The sequence below is a fragment of the Rhea americana genome, unplaced genomic scaffold, assembly GCF_003343005.1.
Source record: "Rhea americana isolate MKP2758 unplaced genomic scaffold, rheAme1 scaffold_94, whole genome shotgun sequence".
In the NCBI taxonomy this organism is placed as follows: domain Eukaryota; kingdom Metazoa; phylum Chordata; class Aves; order Rheiformes; family Rheidae; genus Rhea; species Rhea americana.
In genome coordinates, this window is record NW_028187133.1 from 2,942,522 (window position 1) to 2,958,178 (window position 15,657).

At 37.9% G+C, this 15,657-nt stretch overlaps 1 protein-coding gene across 1 annotated transcript in view; it reads right to left on the minus strand.

Annotated features, from left to right (window-relative positions):
- Positions 1-14,826: 14,826 nt before the first annotated feature.
- Positions 14,827-15,657, minus strand: part of TINAG (tubulointerstitial nephritis antigen) — a 39,125-nt gene continuing 38,294 nt past the window's right edge. Inside the window, exon 11 of the mRNA XM_085324863.1 lies at positions 14,827-14,937. Within this exon, the coding sequence (XP_085180989.1) occupies positions 14,827-14,937 (111 nt within the window). The remainder of the gene's footprint in view (positions 14,938-15,657) is intronic.

The window sequence follows — 15,657 nt, forward strand, 5'->3', positions numbered from 1 at the left end:
TCAGCTTCACAAAATCAGTAATCAACTACAAGTAGTATTGGTGAAGAAAAGGATTTGGGGTAATGATTATTTACAAATTGATTAATTGATATTACCAAAATCAGCACACTGAAAGGTAAAAAATGAATTGTTCAATGTGAATGACAGAAGTAGTCACTGCATCCTATGCAGAACTGCTATGGTCTCCCCTGGACTGCTGTGTCCAAGTGTTGATGTTAAYGCTTCAGAAAGATGAGCCCATAGGAATTATCAGCGATATAGTAAATCAGGTCTAGGAGGAAACATAAAAATGTGATTTGATTAGTCAAGAGAAAAAGAAAGTTGCAGGGAAACATGCAAACCTTAAAAGGTTGCTGAACAAAGGAAAGGAATAAACTTTTTCGTGTCTGCTGTGAATGAGACAAGCAATATCAACTAAAATTGCAGCAATGGAGGTTTAGATCAGATGGGAGGGAAAGCTTCTAATGGGAGGACAGATAAATACCAGAATAGATCACTTAGGGATAATGTGGAACATCTTCCAGTGCAGGTTTTAAAAAMTGGCCAGAGATCTGTCTGGAATGGCTTAGATACAGCCAGTCCTGCCTTGAATGGAGAAGGAAAATTAATCGGCTTTTCTGTTTCCAAGTTTATTTTCTGTAATTCTGAGTAAAACTCTGTAGCAGTAGGCTACRTTGTGTAACTAGTGTCATTATAAGAAATATTCATTTCCCATATTGCTCTTCCATTTTCAGGATTTGTACACTTTGCAGGTATTTTATTTATAGTTTCAAATCCTAACATTTGTTTCTGGATCTCCAGCACATATTCCCAGCTGCTCAATTACTTCTTTTTAGTTCAGAACAACTTATGGTTCTGAAATTTTGCAAATGTTTCTCACGCAGTAAAGCATAGTGCTAACGTAGCGCAACTAACGAAACGTACTCCCACCCCAAATGTTCTCAAAAAGACTTTTATCTGAATTAAACCTCCTTGAGACTTAAAGCAATATTGCTCTATTATCAGCAACTTCATTCCAGTTTGTTTGCGTGTACTGTGCTAAGGCCATCTGTGAATCCCCAGCTGTGACATCATGTTTTGCTGTATTTACTGGAATTAGATGTAGGCTGGAATGAACTGTAAGCTCTGTTTGCCTAATGGAAGAAAGCATGCTCGCTCGGCTGGAAACATATTATTTCCTTATCTTAATAGCATGCAGGCGGCTACTGCTTTTTAAATGTGAATTCTGTTTCTGTACCTCTAATATGTTTGCACTGATGGCAATTTCATTACAGAAACAAAAAGCTTTGTAATTTTTTTTAAAATAAGAAGAATAATGTTCCACATTTGTGCACAGCCTTTAAACAATTATTCACTGACATAATGAGACTTGTGTTTCATTCTGCAGGAAATGGTGTAATCCAAACCAGTAAATATTTGCCACACATTTTATTCAAAAGAATGAAGCAGGTTTAACAGGCTTGAAATAGAAAACAGTGTTTAGCATGAGTGCAGGAAGTGTGTAATGGAATATCGCTTAACCATAAGAGATGCTAAATGTTTTTTGGGGGGGGCTCTTAATGTATCAGGCAGACCACCTAGCCAAGTATCTTGTCACTTGCATGAATTAGTTCAAGTGTGCTATAAACCTTGTGCTCCTGGAAGCCCCCAGCAAGCCGGCTGTGCTGATCTACACCGTAGTGCCCCGGTGGTCCAGCCTGCTGGGTTGTGTTTCCCCTTCACGCATTTAATCTCCTCAGATGGTGAAAGTCAGACTGTAAACAGCATGAATGCCTGAGGACAGGTTGCACTAATAGTATTTTTCTTCATKCAGCCAGCAAGTGTAATAGAGTTCTTATATAAGGCAGCTAAACCCTTTACAGCTTTGCAGTGACCATGGCCATGATGACAACATTGTTTTTTAGAGGTTGTTCTGTTAAGCAGAAACAAAGCTGTATAAAATGCATCATGTTTTTAATCCATCAGGCAGTGCTAGCCATTTCTAACTTAGTTAAARGACAAAATAGCTTTCCACCTGAAAGGCACTTTCTGTTTGTGTGTCATAATTTAGTAGTTTATTCTTTCACATCAGTTGTTTCTTGCTTTATATATAGTGAGATAAATTTCTCTTCAGTAGAAGTGTGGAATGGCAGCTCTGCAGRAGGGTGTCACCAGTCAACCCAAATAAAAACAATGCAGACACAGTATTTCATAATATTTCATAGTATTTTGGCTGACCTCTTCTGTCATGTTAGCACACACAAAAAAAGAGAATATGGTGACTGTAAAGATAAATGGGTAGTACCAATTTACATATTTTCCAAGTTATAGATTATATTGTAGGAAAAGACAGGGTAGAACTACCTAATTTTAAATCTAAAAGATTAATTTGCTTAAGCCTTGTCTAGTTCCAATAGATCATTTGTAGTCAATGGATAGAATTAGATACCTCTGAGAGCACACTGGGAAATAAACACATATTTTATCACAAACTTTTATTGAACTCTGAGCAAGGGTCACTTAATAAAAAATCCAGTTATGAATGTCCTCTCAGTGCTGTCTCTGACAGATATAGTRCTGCAATCACCCAAAAGTGCTGGTTAATCACTGCCTGGTCTAAAATTTACTGCATGCATTAACCCTAGTCATGAGATTAAGATATAATAGCATCACAGTTATCAAATCAAGGAGCGCAGGGAAAGAGGGCAGAAAGGAACAGAGGATGATTTCCCCAGGAGTAATCCCAGATACGAATCTGGTTATAAAAGGAATTGGAAATTCCCAAGTGCATGGATACAGCCCAAGGACCCAGGATCCCAAAGGACCCAGAGCCTCCACCAGATCCAAGCAGTCAGCTGGGCTCATTGGAGCTTGGATAATAGTAGGTAGATGTAAGAATTGTTTCATTTCTATTCAGTGTTTCRATGAACTCCATTAACTACCTTTTTTCTTTTCTTTTTTTAACTATATCCTTTATCTTACCTTTACTTACCGTAAACTGGCTTTCAAGACACTGATTTTGAGATAATCAAAAGTGGAAGGCTTTCTCAATACCTTGTACCCCCTTTTTGAAGCAGCCAAGGAGTAACAGGATGCTCGTGCTAGCTTAGGAAATCCCTACAACAGGGAGCTGTGTAAAAGGAAGGGTTTCTGCTCACAGTCATTAGCCTGGAGAGCACCTTGCGATACAGCAAGAGAAGGAAGGACACTTGACTGTTTAGATCCCTAGGGAATTTGTAACCAAAGGAGAACAAGTCAGGCTTTACTGAAGAACCAAGTAGGGCATGCAGCAATCAGAAATGTCACTTGGTCATTTCTAAGAGAAAAGGCAGACACTTCTGTAACACTCTGAAAGCGTTTTCCAGATTCAGACTGGAAAAAAGGTATCTGTACTTTTGCATTCAGGTAAYAAGCTTGAGCTCAGATGCCAGAAGGATTTTCACAGAACTGAAATAGCTGTTTAGAAATAAGTAGCACTGTTGATATACCTGTACCAGCCACAATGACAAAAACTACATAGGAATGCACATTTGTCTTATACAATTTGAAAGCCTTGCAGCTACACACAGGAGAGGTCTCTATCAACGCTTCCTCTTATATCTAAGAGAGGTAGCTATATGGCCTATACCATGTGCACTGCATGATGTTACTCAGTYGGACACTAGATTTATGATTGTTACAGATGAATGTGCTTTAATAAACAATATCACATAAAGTGCAATCACTTGTTCTATTTAATGGTGCCATCTTTTGCTGTACAATTGGACTTTCTTAGCAGAGAGCAACCATCAGCTACATTGTGAATTCTGRACTAAGGAAGGCTGGAAAAAGACAGAAAAGAGAAACAATATGGAAAAGATTAGCACAGCTTTCAAAAGGGACGCTGTGACAGAAGCTGTTCTTGGCTTAAAACTGCAGATGACATTGAAGAAACTCTACTGAGCAAAACAATGATCAGGTTACTGAAATGGCTCTTCAATTTTTCTGCAAATGTCCAATAAGATGAAAAGTGATTGAAAGAGTAAAATCAGAGGGAACAAGGCCATTTATTAGGCTTAACTCAGCAACAGGGTTCTGKCCACAGAATTACTATATAGTGATTTATGAGTGATTTGTTATTGAAATGTAAATGTTAGCATGCCAGGTGAGCTGCATCTAAGCCATACATTATTTTTTTGAGACTCATAAAAGTATTTGTGCAAGTGGACTGGGCATGAAGAATAGAATTAAGAACATCTGATTTCTTTGCTCTGTGTGTGTGTGTGTGTATGTATTCCTTGTTTAAGAATGTGTGAGGTCCAGTTAATGCTCTTTGAAAGATCTGAGGGATTCACAACAGTTTCCCTGCAGTGTGGCTTATCCGTTGTCATTGCTTCAGCTTTAGTGGAGACACAAATGGGGTCTGCCTGGGGCTGCAGTAAGTTCCTAGGTGTTTCATGAAAATATCTGCAAATATTCCTCCACTAAATTAGGCTGCAGCTTAGTRAATAAGGATAAAAATCTGGAACATGAGAACAACATTTTAGTGAAGTAAAGGCTATTTAAGAAAAAAAACTAATAACAGCAAAGCTCAAAGATCAGTGATAAGACCTGCTTATTTCCCCAGTAATTGCCAGATTGCTTTCAGGGATTTTCCACTGACAGCATAGAGGCCTGTATCAATGTAACAGAAATATCTATTTTCAGATATTCTATCACACTGCTGTGTTATGGGACATGAGTCACTATCTCTGTTCTTCATTCTTTTCTCAATTTTTAAATAACAGTCATGTTTCAATACCTTATGAAGATTAATTCATTAATAGTTTTAAAGATCTTTAAGATATTCTGATGGAGTGGTTGTAAGAAAATTAAATCTTGATTATGAGCATAAATAATATCTCAAACTATACTTGCATTATGGCCAAAATATAATTCTATAGTAAAGTGGGTTATAATTTGGTATACTTAATTAGTCAGAATGAAAAATCCWCTTGGAGTTATTAAATACTTAGATACCTATTTCAGTCATGAAATTCACGAAAATATTTGGGAAATTATCGCTATATATCCWTTTTAGAAATCTGCTATTGCCATTGTCACAGACAAAATCCCATGGGCTTTTTGTCTGATCCAGTACAGCTTTCCCTATGTTMTCAAGTTTTGAGACTTTCAAATTATGTTCCTAACCAAGACTTTTGAAAGTCAAAGGATGTACATCTTAATGACTTATGTCCTGGCTTTTGGCYATTTCCTCTTTCATTAATTATATTGAATAATATATTGACTTTTAAAAGTATGAAATGCCAGAACTTSATCTGAGATAAAAATCAAGTTTCAAATGGTTAATGTTGAAATATGTATCAAATAAGAAACATCTCTCTTTATTAGATGTCAGAGCTATTGGATATAGGATATCATTTTTTTTTCCTACTATGTTCAAACTGAGAATAGTGAGAGAAATTGTGTTCTGTTGCCTAGCAGCAGAATCATTCAGATCTATATTAAACCCATCATATAAGTCATGAGCAAAAGTATAACCTGGGATGTATATATGCACTGTGAGGTAGAGAAACAGTTATTTTCTTTTATACAAGGGAAATTAAAGTACAGTGAAGTGTAGAAACTTGCTCAAGTTGACACAAACAGCTCAGACAGAGATGAACTCCAAGTTTTTCAGGTTGATCACTGGACCATACACTTAGTTTCTAAGCTGAAAGATAACTCAGCTTGCCAYTTAAAGCCAGCCACCACAGGATAATTTTTATTACAATGAGAACGGAATGAAATTCCCAACTGCAAGTGATTATTATATTTTTATAGGAAAGTGTGAACCAGATATGATCATGGTGATTAAAAAAGGACCTTTTCTATTCCAGCAAGAAGTCTTCCACTACGTATATGCACATGAAGATTCCTAACAGCCATGTGTCAACTTTAATTGGTCTTGGGAAAAGTATGATGTGACATTACTTCAAAATAATGAAGCACATCAAATAAAACAAGTTTGCTGTTTCTTCAACATTGTAGTACTAGAACAAGTAGAAATACCAATAACTATTGGTAGCAGTCAACTCAAAATTGATACAATAAACTACAGTATTGCATAATTAAATTCAGAAGAGTATTTTTTCTGAGTCTGAATACAAAATAGATTTTTATGTAATAATTGCATACATCATTATTAGTTACAGAGTGATTTTTTTTTCCAGTCTTAAATCTTGCATCGGGATTTAACAAGTATTTTATGCTCTGGAGCTCAAGTGGTCATTGGAAAGTTTYATATTAATTTTTCCATTTTAAAGGAATCTCAAAGTTCAGACAGGTACAGGTACGAAGACTCCCTTTAAGAGAAATGAAGTATTGATTTTACGTTCTAGTTTGAGACCATTAAGATGTTCTTTTAAGTCACATTTTGCAGAGTCGCAATGTGACTTTTAAATCACAGAGTAGTTTTATGAACGTAAACCAGTTTTCTAATACTTGTAAGTTGGCTTTTCATAAATACCTAGAAATAATTCACCAGCTTCCCTGTGTATCAATAGGATTTGACTTGCCGCTTTCTTAAGCGCCTTACCTTGCATATCTAGCATTTAATGTCCTAATGGTGAGTAAGTTTTACTAGGACAGTCAGTTTATTCCTGAATACAACAGCAGGAGAAATAACTGTAAAAAAGACAATCAATAACTCACAGAACATTTCTGTGTGTATTGAAAGCAGATGGCTTGAATATTTGAATAAACAAAGAGCTATTGGCCAGTATGACACACAGTTCAGAATGCCTGCGTATCTGCTAGCTCCGTCTACACCGACAACTGCACCTGCCCTCGAACTACGGAAGATGCTTTAACACAACAGACCTGGAGCCTGAGTTCGGGACAGGAAATTGGCCAAAAAATCTCCATTTTCTTACGAGATGCATCATAAGCTAAAATGGTACATACAGGTTGAAATTTTCTATATTCTACTCTATTGGAAATTAAATGCAAATGCAGAGAAATGATCCTTTTCTCCCCAAAAGGGTGTAAACTAAGTCATTAACAGCCTCAATCCTATAAACACTTATAGACATCTTTACAGCTTTCCCCTGAAACTGGAGACAGCTTTCACAGAGGAATCTATAGTCAGGCCTATATGTGTTGTTATGCCTGGTTCTGACAGAGAATTTGATCCCTGGGAATAAAGACAACTATTACTGTTGAGATGGGTGTTGCACTAAGGCCATGTCTCAATAGCATCCTGAATGCTTTCGTGGGGAATACGACCAAAGTCCTTCCAAACAACACAAGTGCTTCACAAACAAGTTGCTTTATTTCAAAGGTTTGAAGAAAGAGGGAGACTTTCAAAAGAGAAAAAAAGCTTTTTTCCCCTATTCAACTAGGTCTACAGTCAGGCCGTCAGTCTCACTGAAACCTGGGCGCATCCGCACTGCTCCTCTGGGCTTCTGCACTCACTAGCAGAAGGGAAGGAAGCTGATGAATGCATCAAACTTCTGTGAATATCTCTCATTATGACACCACTAGGTTCAAATCTGTTTATTAAAGAACACATCTAAGAAAGAGGATAAACTTGATTTCTTTCCCTTTTTCTGCCAGGCCTCCTTATTCAGTACAAGAGAGTCTGCATCACTGCTGGTGCTAGAGGATATGACATTTTTCCAGAGCTGTCCCTATGGTAAGGAAGTGTAAAGTTCTTGTCCTTTAGCTACAGATTAATTCATCTACAATATGTCATTCTTTTGAAATTATTACAGAGAAAGAAAATGATTACACAGTCTATCTTGTCTAGTCAGTATTCTCAGGAAAGCAAATCCACCTGTTACCTGCTGACACCTTCATGGTCTTTAATCTAATTGAGCAACCTACCTTCGGAATAAAAACATTTTTTTTTCTTCCCTTTACCATCCTGAGACCTATCAAGCTCTGAACTGTTTAACCACCTGAATTACCTGCTAATTTGGATTTAGCTCTCCTTTAGGACTTATCTAGCCCAATGACAGTGTTTTGGACAAAAATGTTCTCTTTATAGATATACCCAAATACGCCAATACATCTATCCACACATGTGCACACATACTGTAGCTATCTGCACCTTGTGGAGCGTGATCCCTATTTGTTCTCTGCATCACACAAGTCCTGCTAGCAGCCTAGCTTTCTAAGAAACTACTCAAACATCATATTTTCCCAATACCAACAAGATAAGAAGTCAGAATGTTCTGGCTTAAACCAAAGGCTTTACATAACATATTCATCAAAGTGTGCCCTCAGTTTCTCATGTTTTTATTTTCCAACAACTAATCTTTAACCTTTCCCTTTTGTGTAAGCTCTTGCAGGAAGAAGGCTCTGCTGTTAGAGCTGTATTGAGAAAGCAGAGCGCCCTGGCGAAGACTTGGCATGCACAGCCTTGCAAAGGAGCTGAGCTGACCGACTCCATTAGACTGAAAGAAAAGTGCAACAGAATCAAAGCTGATAGTTAATAAACTGCTATTTTGACCATTTCTGTCTCCCCCGCTCTCCTCTGTCTGCAGCTGTCACGTAGGAGGTCTGCCCATTGAGAAAATGCTGGTATCTGTGAATTGTGTTAAATTTCTTATTCTCCAGCTTTGCTGAAGTAAATTCTAGCAGCCTCTCTGAAACATCATGGAAACTTATAGAAGCCTGCTATTCCAAATATACACAGATGGCTTGCCTGCAACCTTATTTAAATATCAACTTTGCTGTCCAAAGTGCAAGTATATCAGTAATGACAAAGGTAATATGCAAATGCAAACATGTTAAAAGGCAGCGCAGCATGAAGAGGCAAAGAAGCATCAGAACAATGAATGAAAATCTGTGTTAAAACTAGCCAGTTAGTGAAATGCCATCTGCTCATCCAAACCTCACCCAGATGCAGAGAGTTTAGGTATGCAATGGAATTATATTAATTCTTCAGGGTTTAGAAAATAAGAGATTAGTTTTATTTTTTTATTCCCCTCTATAGAATCTCTTTTATTGGATGAATCACCATGCAATTATTTGCCTTGAAAATACCACAAGGGCAGCATCCCCCATGGTGATCAGCTATTTTTGTCTCTGGCAGTGTTATACAAAGCTTGGCAGGATCTATTCACTGGACATCAAACAAGCTTTTTTTTTTTTTTTTTTTTTTTTNAAAAAAAAAAAAAGACTGTTGCCCTCCTTCAGTGCAGCTGCATTAATCTGCTGTCACAGTTCATCTTGGTTTTGGATTAGAGTCAACAAGGAAATCAAAGTGGAACGAGGGGCAAGTTCCAAGCTAGGGCTGGTTGGAAAACCATTAAAAAAGGATGTTTAATACAGTCTCCACTGTCGACACATACTTGCTTTGTACATGCTCAAAGCTTGACCTGAACTTTATAAAAAGTTTGTAAACGTGGTCTGAATTTTTGTTTCGTGATCAGCTGAAATCTAGCAAAACTTACTGAGTTTTGCTTCCAAGACAAAAAGTACAGTTAGTTTTCCCTTCCAGTTCTGGCTCAAATGAGTGTTATGTTAAACTCYTTCTCCCCTCCTCTTTCCTTTCTTTCTTGCCTTTTTTGCCTTACTTCTAATGCTGAGAATTTCACAAATTTCAGAAAATTTCAGCAATTTGGCTTCTCTTGAGGCTGCATACCTTTAATTCAGTTTTCTATAGGCTGTGGATCAAGATAGCACAGAGCAGTTTTTTTAAACTGCCTATGTAGGTGAAACAAATAAATAAAATAAAAAACCCCAGAMACATGCAGGTTCTAAGACCTTGTTTGCCCAATTTCCCTGCTTGCAAGTTTCTTGTTGGTGAACAGAGAGAGCCCTGTTGCCTGACTGACGCCACCTCACTGTAAATAGTAATACCATCACAATCAATAYTAATATTGCCAATGAATTTGGACCATCAGCTAAGTTCTTCACTCTGTGGCTGTCCCAGTACACTGTACCAAATACTTGTATTTTATAGATAATTTCTCAAGAAAATTTTCTTTGATCATACATAGTGTTGTGTATCGTGATTTGATAGATGTTAACGCACAGAATCAGTAGTTTTATTCTGTTTATGTCACAGAGAGAAAAATGCAATAATCTTCAGAATTTTGCAATAGAAATGCAATTATGCATAGATTAAGGAAGTAGTTCAAATTCATGAGTTCCTATCTTTGTGTTTATATGGCTGTCACTGTTGGCACAGTTGAGTGAAACCTCCAGATAACCGTAAATTATTTCACACGCAGCCTGAGGCAGTCCATAGCTTCAAGTGCCCCCAGAAAATTTTATAACACTGAAGATTTCAGTGGAGAGCAGTCTGACCTCCTGCTTCAGACCTTTCCCTCTGCTATGTTCTCCAAGGTCAGCTTTGCTCAGTGCTGCCCAATATTTCTAGACACACGAGACAAGTGTTACAGAGAAAGTAATAACAATCACTGATGGCATTAATACTACATGCATATTTGGCAGTTATGTTGTTATAAAGAAAAGCAAGAATTGAATCCTCTCATTGCATTCGTTTTGCCTTTACTATGCTCTAACAGGAAGTGGCTGCTATGTCAAGCTATGTTCATGCTAAGCAATCTTCACGCATGACCTCTGCCAGACTTCTTGGCTCTTAGTGACTGCTGAATAACACATGGCATCAGGATCAAAAGAACAAGAAAATTCCAGAGGAAAAAAAGGGAACAGCTGAAAGTCCCCAGACTAAAGATGCCTGAAAATAAACAAGGTAACCAGGTACTGGTATATCTTAACCAAAGGGAAACAGGAATATTTCAGAATAAAGCAACATTGCTAACAGCTTGCTGATAATTCAGGCAAGGACTCAGCCCCTGTCCTGCTGACGGCTCGATCCTTGCAGAGCTTGCTGCGAGTGGGGTGCAATGATGCGAGCTAGCTGTTCACACAGGGAAACCCTGCCACATGATATGTGCAACATTAATTGCTCGGGCACAGGCTCCTCTCACACCTCTGGTAAARCTTTAAACTAGAAGGATTTACAAGGATATCTCCTGTGTGTCCAAGTCCTTGAAGTGTAGCTTCTTTCCTCCAGTTTTATTCTCACTCCATCAACTTTCCTTGACACCTGGAACTACAAGAAAATCCAGACATCACCTTCTTTACATTTTTCTTGGGAGATATCTTCTGCTCCTGCTGCAAACTCCTTTTGTGCCGTAGCTTTCTATCTCTGCATACTTTATGTTAATATTCTCCCACAGCACAGCATTTATTGCACTTACCTATCTATAGAGCTGTGCACTCACAGCTTTGAGTCCGTGTGCCATCTGCAGGTCCCCTTGGACCAGCCTGACACTTACAAGCCTCCCTAAATATGCTTCTAGAGGGAGTTCAGCCCCCTGCATTCATGACAAAACTGGATTTTTTTTTTTTTGCCCGATCACAGCCTGCTGAGGGAACATTACAGGCAGTAGTATGTCATAAGCAGCAGACAAACAAAAAAGGTCTAGTAAAAATCGAAGCCATATACTACATCCCACACCTGGAGGCAGGGGAACAAGTATGCAGTATGGCAGAGAGGCTTCCCTCAGTTTGTGAAGAAGTGCTTTGAAGGCTGCCCACTGTCTCTACTTCTCCTATAATACGAAGAGGAAGGAAAGCATCAGCCACACTGACATAACCCTCCCCATTGCTCCAAACTGCTCTTGCAGCCTGGTTGCCTTCAGCTTTTTGTTCTCAAGCAATTATGTTAATCAGGTGAGATGACCAAGTGCTTCTCCTTTCTCCACTAATTCTAGCAGGAGTACTTACTTACTCTGCTTTAATGATAACATACAGCTTTATAAAACCATCCTGCTCACATATAGGATTCTGCAACAGAACATGAAATGAAAATCACTATTATGGCAGGTGTCATCAATTGCAGATTTCCTTACGATGATGAGCAACAATCCAGAGCTGAACAAATCTGGCCTTGTTAAGTCATACGTAGTGGTTGCTAATGAGACAGCTGTCCAAAGGAGTCTTGTACGCTTCTGAGCCCCACTGACATCTCTGGCTGGAGCCAAGCACCAGTTCAGGTCCCCACGACCCAGGCATCTCTGTGTGACTCAGATCCCTTTCCTGAGTAGCTGCCCTCAGGAATTCAGTGCTTGTTGGGCTTCCTGTGCAAGTAAAACAACTCACGCAGGATATAAGGAGGCCTGATAGCACTTGCTTTCCACAGAACAGGAACCAGCCTTCATAGATTTGTTATCATTTAACATATGGGCAGTGTTTGTATCACTATAGGATGGAAAAAGGGTAGCAATAGAGTGTTAGTTTGATTTCTTTAYTGGCTTGTTAGATGTTTATATTTTTAGAAGAATTTCTATTTAAGGCTCTCAGAAAATGCAATAACCTTGTTCATCTGCAAGATATCAGCAGTAATTTTTATTACCTGACGGTGGAAAACTGAAGGATAGTCAATGTAAACTGAAAGAGATCCTGTTCAGTCCAGTTAATGTTGGGAAGATTCAAACTCTCCCAAAATTTATAGGTGTTTATATTCAGAGTTCTACCTGTTTCTATCTGAAACTGTTTCTAAATATGCGGGAATTTAGACAGGAGTCTTTGCAYCCACTGTGAATACTGCCAGGTCTCAGGTCCTAAGGCATATGTTCTTGTAAATACTTCTGTCCCCAGTGTTAAAGTTTCATAGTTAGACTAACAGCTGATCAAAACCTCACGTAACACATTGCTAAAAAGGAATATTATGATGTGTAATCTGAGTAGGGATTTTTTTTTTGCCTAAACAATATTACCTAGCAGCTTTCAGTGGAAAAAGGAAGTTATGGCATGTCACAAACACGAAGGATACTTCTGCATTGGCTTTCCTTTCCGGCAGCAAGCCTTCTGCTATTCCCATGCACCATTAGTAACACTCCTGATTTAAAGCTGATGCGCTCTATATTGAGTTATCCTGAGCTATAGTGGTCCCTTTATGTTCACACAGGAGAAACTCCAGGCTAGATGACACTTTTAGTCCAAACTAGTAAGCACTGCTGAGTATTAGTGACTGAGAGGCAAAAAATGAGAGAGGAGGCATCTTAATGAAGAACAAGATTCTTCAAATGCTCACCAAATAACAGAGTAGAAGAGCTCATAATCTTTCAGACATTTAAAATCTGTCTCCAGGCAACCTGCAAGATGCAGAGCTGCCAGCAGCTCCCAGGCTCCAACATCTCTTGATCAGCCAGAGAGTGAGAAGACCTGCACTGGTGGAAGACCCTTCACTCTTACATCGGATGGCAACAGAGTAGATGCCTGAGCATCAGCCGAGTTTTCGCAGAGCAAAGGGGCTTCTGGTCACAGTTACTTTTGCCTACCTGTTAAATCTGGGTACCATGTCATTCCATAGTCACTTAGAATTAACATGATGCCTGGTTTCACCCATCTACCATACAGTAGAAACTTGGCTCATTAAACTCAGCTACTGCTTCTCTACTTGCTTAACCTCACAAATCCCTCTAGATCACTCTTTTAGCTAGCTCTTTCTTTCCTCAYACTGCCTTAGAACCCAGCCATTCGTCAGTGTTCATTTCTATAGCACTTTTATAGTCACTCATAATAGTATGGAAACGAGTGCAGATGAACTGTTCTGCTTTTCTGAGATGGAAATACATCAAGCTGACGTCGTAGCAAAAATGCCACACAAGAAATCCTCACACCAGCATTTAGTCAGCTAGCCAAAAGTYGTCCTCATCCTGGAAAAGGAGTGATAACAGATCACTAAGCCTTAAAATTTTGGAAAATGTATACAAATGACATTTTTATGTTCACTGCACAGGAGACAGAAGAGGATGCCAAGAAGGCAATCAGACAGTCTGCAAGACACCATATAGTTTACAGACTGAGTTCCTCAACAGCAAAGTTCCTGCTGTGAAGTTCTTTTGGCATTCTCCTTCAGAATTGTCTACCATAAAAAATGAATTACTCCAAAGTTATTTATATGAAGTAACCCGCTCACGGCACAGACAGCAATTGTATGATTGAGAAAAAGTGAAAGACTGCCCATGCCAGGATTTTGGACAGATTTGGCAAGTGARTCAGAGGTAGCAACAGTCACTGGTGAAAGTGAGAACTATAACAGCACAAAGCAGCCTTAAGTAAAGGGTTAATTGAAACAAAACACCAAAACTGACTGGATATGCTTTCACAGTATCATTCACTCCAGAGCTAAATCTTCCTCTTTTGAAATCCTGAAGATTATGGAATCAATGCACATCAAGAAGTTAGGAGGTAGCTGTATAGATAGCAGAATACATTTCCCTCACAGATACTGAATTAGCTCACTAAACCTGAAAAGTTACTTCTTCTGTCACAGCACTTAGTTTTCTCATATTACTTGTGTTATAGTTTGCAGTAAATTTCAAGTGATGAAGGTTTTTGTGTCTAAATTCAGCTTACTGCGTGACACTAGAGGCCACAGAAGAGCTTCTTCTGCAGCAGTGTGATACTAGCATTTTAATAACAGCTCTTTCAAAAGTGCTCTACATAACTTGTGACCCAAGTTTAGTGGCGAGAACATCTATTGTATACTATCACCATGAACACCTTTTGAAGGAAAAGCTATTACTCCTCTGCTGATTATATTAAAAGTCAAGTTCTTCATTTTCTAGAATGAAAGAACAAGGAATAGGCTGATGAAGACCCTGAAGATGTCACTAAAAATTCTTTAGTCTCTGGAATGTCATGACAGTTTTATTTTTTCCACCTATGTAACATACYAGGGATGTTTCTCTTTTAGATAATTTTAGGACCAATGATTCGTATTGGCAGCTGATATTTTGTTTCTCCTAAAAAGACTGGAAATGGAATAGAAAGAACAGATATACAAAGAACAGATGTATAAAGCAACATACAGCATAACATTAACGTAGAAGACTACAGCTATCCCAAAGTGGTTATAATCAGCTTCTCAATATCACATTCATTTTGTCCTCGTAGAATCCTGAAATAACCATTTTCTCCCCAAGATTTTCCCCAGGAATTTGCAGCAATCTAAAGAAAAACAAAGAGGAAAAAATTACTAATCTGTCATTTTATGTAGTATTTTAAAATGTAAGGTGCAAAAAAGTAAAATGAATCTTATGTATTAGTCTTCAAAGAAATTTTTTCTCAGATTTGGTACACTGAGAATCAGAATGTATTTGTTTTTTATGATTTCTAAAGATTAACTCCTTTCTATTTTGATCAAAAATTCAGTTCCAAAACCACTATGAATAAAAATAAAATGCTATTTCTACTAGGAAATTTACATATTTTAGCAGAAATCATTAAATAATTCAACTGTTGGCTGGAGGAAGTCACCATTTAAACAGTAATGGTCAAAATTCCAATTACAACTAATATGTTAAAGAGAGACCTAAGATATTAAAAACCTGACTTTTAGTGAATTATATTTCATTCAGGTAGCTATTGACATTTTGAGCAATTTAGTTTCTAAAATGAAGTCAGTAGGAGTTTTGCCCTAAATGTCAGTAAAACTAAGCTATTATACATGAGCCCTGCCATCAGCTATGTAAACTCCAAATTACCTTCTGCTGAACACAGGAATAATAGAATGAGCTGTTAATCATAATCAAAGTGATAGATTCTGATTTATTCTAAGTGGATGAAAGACAATGCTTATTTTTTTCTGACAGCTGTCTGGCCTTTATCAATACACTTTAAATAGGCAACTTTCTTTTTATGCTTTAGTCAATAATAAAGATTAATATT